Source organism: Apis dorsata, unplaced genomic scaffold (assembly GCF_000469605.1).
Source record: "Apis dorsata unplaced genomic scaffold, Apis dorsata 1.3 scaffold_5, whole genome shotgun sequence".
Taxonomy (NCBI): Eukaryota; Metazoa; Arthropoda; class Insecta; order Hymenoptera; family Apidae; genus Apis; species Apis dorsata.
The window spans coordinates 310769-318566 of NW_006263308.1; the positions used below are offsets into that span (position 1 = coordinate 310769).

Below are 7798 nucleotides of genomic sequence, written 5' to 3' on the forward strand. Positions count from 1 at the left end.
TTTGATTAGGTTAAAAACAAAAGATGATAAAAATTTCGATTTATCCAAAATCAATTGACACTAAAATAATCGAATATTATTTAATATATGTGTCATTCATATTTAAAATATATATATTATAAAATAAATACAATTTTTTCATTTCTCAAAAAAAAAATAATTTTCAAACTATATCATTAAAGATTAGGATCAAATATAATACTGACACAATTATTTTTTTATTTCATAAAAAATAAAAAATAATTATTAATATTTTATTAATATAATATAAAATTTGAAAAAATTATAATATAAAAAAAAAAATTTTAGCATTTCAATTTTATTCAGCAACTTCACTTTTATTTCTTCACCAGGCTTAATATATTTCAAGGTTAGAAATCTGGTACGAATGTTAATATATAGAAATAGTAATAATATTTTATATTATGATTTCAACGAAGATTAAAGATGTGTTAGCTACGACTGCTTCGATTTGTACAATTTTGCAATTTCTAGCTGGCATGTAAGTAAAAATGTGAACCTGAAATCTGATTTTCTTTTATTTGAGAAATTGTTAAGAATTTTTATATATTTTGTTAATATAAATATATTATACAATAAATTTTTAAAGCATGTAATCATACTTTTATAAAATATAAAAGTTTTTTAGATTTTGGCAAAACATTTATCTTGTCAAAAATAAATATTAAAAAAGTTTTTAATGTTCATTATATATAGACAAAAATATATTGTATCTAATATATGAGTGAAAGACAAAGAAATATATTTTAGACTGGTATGCAGAAAAATCATTAAAAATGGCAGCACAGGAAATAGTTCAGCTTTGGCATTTGTAACATGTTATACATCGTAAGTGTTATATCTTTTAATAATAAAAACTATTTATTATTAAAAATTGTTTTACTATGATAATTATTTCTTTATTCTTTCTTGTTATATTTCATTTAATTTATGTTTTAATGCTTTTTAAATATTCCCTAAGAATTTAATTAGAATCAAATTTTTGTATAATGTATAAGTTTTTATATAAATAAATATATGTTACAGATGTGTTTTATGGATGAGATATGGTATGCTTATTGAAGATCAATTTATATTGTTAGTGAATATTTTTGGCATAATACTTCAAGCATCTTATCTTTATGTGTTTATTTTATATAGTGTAAAAAAATTTAAAATAATAAGACAAATAATTGCAGCAACATGTTTTCTTGGAACTGTATATTTTTATAGTTTTTATGAGCAAGATAGAGTATTAGCTGCAAAATATGTTGGTTTTCTTAGTTGTACAATAACAGTATTATTTTTTGCATCTCCATTAATGATGCTGGTAAGTTTTTTTAATTTTTTCAATTTATAATATGAAAATTACTTGTTTGAAGAAGAAGATTGATGAAATAAAATATTTTTTTTTTAGGCACATGTAATAAAAGTTAAAAATACTGAAACTTTACCTTTTCCTATTATCATGGCTTCTTTTATAGTTTCTTCTCAATGGTTTGTGTATGGTTGCCTTCTTAATGATCTTTTCATACAAATACCAAATTTTTTAGGTTGCATATTATCTGCATTTCAACTTTGTTTCTTTTTAATTTATCGTAATGATCATTTCAATAATGCTTATTTAATATAATATTGAAATACATTTTATGAATTATGAGTTTTGGACAAAAAATATATATTTTTTAATGTATTGATATTTATAACTTAAATGTACAATTTAAATGTATTTTTAAGAGAAATATATTTTTTGAACAATTAACGAGTCCTTTTTAATCAAATATAATATATTTTAAAAGTTATACTTTCCCGCCAAAAATAGATGCTTTAACATAATTTCTTAGCTAATTTAATTGACATTATAAAATTCCCTAGATAAGAAAATAAAAATTAATATACAATTTACCCATAATATAAATTAAGCACATAATGACAATTAAGCACAATAATACATTAAGTATTATACATATATATGTATATATAAATTAATTATAAAAAATATTTTTCGTAAAAAAAACATCTATTCGATCTGATTTTTCATTAATGAATATATTTAATAATATAAATTTAATCTAACTTTATGATTTTAAACTTTTAATAACTTTATCATGTTATTTTCTTATTCTATCGTTTTAAATATAAAAAAAAATATTTTTAAGTATCTTAAGATCATATAAGTAATTCATTTGAACTTAGTATTAATTATATATATCTTTTAAATATATATGAAAAAATATTGTTTAATCAATAAACATCATTATTTTTATTTAAAAAAATTTTATTTGCGTTGATATATTAAAATCAAACAAAATATATATCTTATTCTACAAGCATTATTTTATAAACGGAAATTGAGTGGAATTTTCCAGACATATTGAAAAGTCTGTAATTCCGGAATGAACCGGTTGGTAGCTCTGATAGCTATGCAAGAGGAGAGAAAGAGGTGCGGTGTTGCGTGACTGATTGCGAGGCCGAGCGTGTGTGTTTGTTGTGTTGTACGAAATTTTTATTCTCTTTTTGGAAAAAGAAACGTTCGCTTTTTTCGGAAAGACCGTACGTTTTGAAGAGAAAATTATGTCGTCGTACATCCAAGTTGCCGAAGATGAAGGCGATGAACCGATCGAATTGCCAACGGAAGACGATAGTACACTTTTATTGACTACCGTAACCGCCCAGTTTCCCGGAACGTGTGGCCTGAAATATCGCAATCCAGAATCTCGGACGATGCGCGGCATTCGTCTTGTTGACGGACGTCTTCATCCGCCCGAAAATGGATGGGGCAAGGCAATTTACTTTTGTGTTTTTCCAAAAGGTGCTTATTTCACTGCAAATCATAATCTTTTTCTCTCATCCCCTCTTCTTTCTCGAAAATATACTAACACTATCATACAAGATCAAGTATATAATGTTTTTCGTATATTGACATAAATTTTAAAATATTTCGAGATTTAAAATGTCGATCGACAAGTTTTTAATTTTGTATATAATTTTAATTTTTTTTATTATTATTTATTAATATATGTTCAATATTTTATTTTTTCAATTATTTAATACATCGCGAAAAATATTTTATTAATTATTTTTTATAAATTTTATCAATATTTGATCTTTAATAATTTCTATAAATTTCATCATAACTGTTATATATAGATTTTTTTTTGAAGTCCACTACATGTGTTTGTGTTTATGTATTTATTTTCGAATCAATTTTTTCTAATTTTCTTTTCGATTAATTTTTCCTTTCTTTTTTCTAAAAAGATATAAGAAGTTTCGCATGATTTTTCTATTAAATAATTATATTTAACATCAAATATAAAAAATTGTTTGTAATTTATTCATTAAATTTTGATTATTTATTATGTTTTGTTGATATTAACATAAGCACATGTTAATGTTCAAATAAATTAACATTTACTGATCTAGATTATAAATAAGATTATATTAAAATATTTTTAACTTGCAATTTTAATAATATTTATAAATATATACTTATTTATAATTATAATTTGTTTACATCTATGTGAGTTTATATAGATATATAGTTCTGTAGAGTATAGATATATATAGTATAGATATATATAATATAATACATAGATGTGAACTCAAATGCTTCACTAAAATATAACAATATAATATCTATATTGCACACACACACACACACACACACATAGAGCCTCACATATACACAATATAACATAATTTTTGTTATATTTTTTGAAAAATAATTATTGTACTTTATACTATATATTTTCTTACTTCTATTTATTATTATTATTATCATTATTTTTACATTTATTTTTATCTCTTTTCATAAATTATATATATATATATAAAATTTTTCAATAAGATTCAAATTTTTTTAAAAGAGGTTCTAGTAAAATGAAAAAAAAGTTAGTAGACATGAACACTTATATCTTTTCAGAGAACAAACGTAAATCTGATGACAATTTGGAAAATTCCACAGCTAAGACTAAAAGAATGGAAACAAAGTTGCGTTGCACAGACTTGATCGTACTTGGTTTACCATGGAAAACAACCGAGCAGAACTTGCGAGAGTATTTTGAAACATTTGGAGAAGTACTCATGGCACAAGTGAGTTTTTTAATTTTTTCCAATTTATAAATAGTATAATTTTTTTTTTGTTTTCCTTTAAATATTTTTAAGGAATATATGCCAAGATAATTCATTGTTGAATTCATTATTGATAACAAATTGATATCTTAGAACCAATCATAAAATATATCATTAGATTTTTATTTCAATTTTATTTTAAATAATTATTTTGATTATTTATAAATTTGTTATGTCACTGTAGAAATTGAAGAATAAATTATAATATATAATATAATATATAAATTGGTATAATGTAAATATTTAAATATTTTTACAGGTTAAAAAAGATGCAAAATCAGGACAAAGCAAAGGATTTGGTTTTATTAGATTTGGGAGTTATGAATCCCAATTAAGATGTCTTGCTCAACGACATATGATTGATGGGCGATGGTGTGATGTTAAGGTTCCCAACAGTAAGGTAAGAGCATTATTATATACATTGGCAAACATTAATTGTTTCATTGTATATCTTCAAATAGCTGTGAAATGTTCAAGTAGTTAATATTTGTTTAAGATCAAAATATATATAGAATATTTGCGTGCAAATCATAGATCTGTACTTTTATATTATTTAATTTATTATATAATTATAATATATTTTTGCACAAATAATTATTTTGAAAATTTAATATTTCTCTTTTTTTTTAATAAATATGTAAAAAAATTATATTGTTTCATCATTTAAAAATCTAAAAAATTAGTATATATTATAAAAAAAATGTTAAAAAATACTAATTAAATGAAGAATGAACAGCATGATATTCATAATAAAAAATTGCAATGAAATATAATAAAATCTTTCTAAAAAAATTTTCATATATATATTTTTCTTGTGTAGATCTATGGTGCATGCTAAATTATTAGTTGAATTATGAAGCTTGAATTATAAGAAAGTTAAAAGAATGATTAAAAAGTTTGACTATGGCATAGATGCGTATAAAATATATTTTGCTTTACAAATTCTTTTTCCTATTTTGAATCAGAATGACTGAGTCATATGAAATATATGACTATATGAAACATTACCTTTATTAATTTCCATTTACAATTTTTGAACGTCATTTTTTATACATATATTTAATCTCTTGAGAAGAAAGTATATTGTGGTATAAATAGATGAATGTGTAGTCAAATTAAATGGTATATTTATAAAGGAGATGTGATGCGTGAATGTTTATATGAGTGTTGTATGATACAATGTGAGTTAAGAAAGTAAAAGAAAGTATGTTTGCGTGCTCTTGTAAATAACATTGGTATGTTTGTGTTTTCTTTAAATACTGTGGAAATTTTTTAAGTATGTTATGAGAGGTACCACTGTCAAATATTTTTTAAAATATTTTAGATATGAAAATTTGAAGATACATACCCAATTAATTTATACAAAAGTTAGATAGATTAGTTGCAACAAGCAGATCATTTTACAAATTCGATCCTTTAGTGCGAAATTTTCAAGGAATATGTATTATGTAATTGTTAATTTGCTTCGAGCTTGCTTAAATGAAATATTATTGCATCATTGAAATGAGATTTAGAGGGATTGATTTTTTCGCGTATTAAAACGTAATATTGTTATATGTTAATATTGAGAGTGAATTTTAAATGAAATATTCGAGCATTAATTAAATGTATAATATTCTAAAGATTATAAACATTGTAATGGGTATGATTTGCGTGACAGTGTGTGCAATCGCAGGTTTTGATCCACATGCGATGTGTGAAGTAACAAATTGTCATATTTCTTGAAGTGAGTATTGAATTTTTGCGAAAAGAAATATATTTCCAAATCGTGATTAAATATTATCAGCAGACTATAATATAGAATTTTTCAATATGATATCTTCAGTCGAATTAATGAATAGTTGTAAAAAAAATAATATTAGTAACAGTATAAACAAATAGATTGTAGTAGATGAATGAAAGACGCGTGATGCTTAAAGTCATATCGCTTTTATTTAAAAATCTTCTACTAGCGCGTGTTACGTGATAGGTTCGAAATTTTATAATTGGTATGTGGTATGACATGTTAAAAAAAGAATCAAAAAACAATAAAAAAAAAAGTATGTTAATAGCACAATTAATGAGTGAGAGTGCGTATATGTGTATGATTCAACCAATTATAATAGATAAAAATCGTATGTGATTGTCGAGGCCTGGTGTATCTGGTTGCAGAATATTGATGGCTTAATGATGGCTCGTCAGTATGATACGAGCAAACACAATGAATGCTACCGTCCTATACCGGTTCATACGCCGAGTAATCGACGGGTACCTGTGGCGAAACCTTATATCAACTTAAATACATCTGAAGCTGCTAATACACCTAGATACGATTCGGAGTATGATTATAAAACCACGCATTATCCGTCGTACCCTCCCAATTATCCGTACGACGATAACAATAAATACAAATATGAAGGCCAGAATTATAATACATATGAGAAACCTAGTTACCCATCTTACGAGGATCCTGGGTATGACACACGTAATTATATGGTTCAACATACAACTGCAGCACCTCCGAATCCCAGCGCTACTTATCCGTCCGACACAGAATACACAAGATATACCAATTATGAAGGACGTGCTGTGTATCCAGTGATGGAAAATCCAGACTACACGGAAAAAGTGAGATACAATTATGGTTATGATCGAAACTATTACGAGGCGGACGGTCGTTACGCATCCACAGACTGTAGATACACGCTGGATGTCCGATATCCAGATACTAGACATGCGGACAATCGAATTCAAGCTGATAGTAGAGAGGCTGATTGTAGATATCCGGTGGACAATCGTGATATGGATAGAAGATACGTGGTTGATGGTAGAGATCCAGATGGCAGGTACGCTATCGAGAACAGAGAAGTAGATGCTAGATATCCACCGGACGCAAAGGAAGTGGATGCCAGGTTTGCGGATACATCAAGATATCCGGCTAAAGAGAATTATTACGATCGTTATTACAAGCACCGTCCATCGAGGGATCACCATGTCTCGGATACGTCAAGATACTGATGAGTCTTGTTACTATCGTTAAATATATATGTCACGTTTCAACGGGAATAAATTTGAATAAATTTAATATAACGCTCAGTCTATTTTATATACGAGGCATCTTTAAAGGATAAAGAACCTGACAATATTTGTTTCGTGCAATTTTTATTAACTCTCAATTATTCTGTATCTCGTATTTGTTTTTCCTTTTTTGAATCGTACATATCGTATGCATATGTATATGTATTATTAAAGAACAATGAGCATACATAATTTTTCAATGAGAACAAAATAAAAATATATCATAATTCATAAATGATTTTATTCTGAAATCGATAAATGATCATTTGATATATTGTTGAAATGTATATTCCCTTTGATTCGTGATCTTTGTTGCAGATATTTAAAAAAAAAACAAACAAAAAAAACAAAAAAAAAACAAAAAAAAAAGGAAAAAAATTTCGTTGTCTACTAGCAATAATTTCGAATAACTGTCTACATTTTAATATCAACTATTGCGCTTAATCAGTTTAAGATAATGTAATATATACATAGCATGAAATTTTACATCGAATATATACAGAGAAAAAGGACATTATACGGATCTTGTGCATGAATTTTAAAGAGGCCATAGTGCTTAAGTGTTATATATTATATATTTACATATTATATATATATATATAATATATAA

General features: G+C 25.1%; 2 protein-coding genes across 6 annotated transcripts in view; both read left to right on the forward strand.

Moving 5' to 3' along the window:
* Nucleotides 1–1759, forward strand: part of LOC102673270 (sugar transporter SWEET1) — a 1968-nt gene extending 209 nt beyond the window's left edge. The window contains exons 2-5 of the mRNA XM_006607449.2: nt 354–502; nt 772–849; nt 1048–1330; nt 1418–1759. Of these exons, the coding sequence (XP_006607512.1) occupies nt 426–502; nt 772–849; nt 1048–1330; nt 1418–1633 (654 nt within the window). The 5' untranslated portion in view covers nt 354–425 and the 3' untranslated portion in view covers nt 1634–1759. The remainder of the gene's footprint in view (nt 1–353; nt 503–771; nt 850–1047; nt 1331–1417) is intronic.
* Nucleotides 1760–2384: 625 nt separating this feature from the next.
* LOC102673492 (TAR DNA-binding protein 43) overlaps nt 2385–7798 on the forward strand; it is a 7463-nt gene continuing 2049 nt past the window's right edge. For 2 of the 5 annotated variants that reach the window (XM_006607451.2, XM_006607455.2), the window contains exons 1-3: nt 2385–2812; nt 3923–4092; nt 4391–4531. In XM_006607451.2, coding sequence (XP_006607514.1) covers nt 2575–2812; nt 3923–4092; nt 4391–4531 — 549 coding nt within the window. In that variant the 5' untranslated portion in view covers nt 2385–2574. Of the gene's footprint in view, nt 2813–3922; nt 4093–4390; nt 4532–6282; nt 7256–7798 lie in introns of those variants that run through there. The other 3 variants (XM_006607452.1, XM_006607454.2, XM_006607453.2) reach the window with 3 other exon arrangements.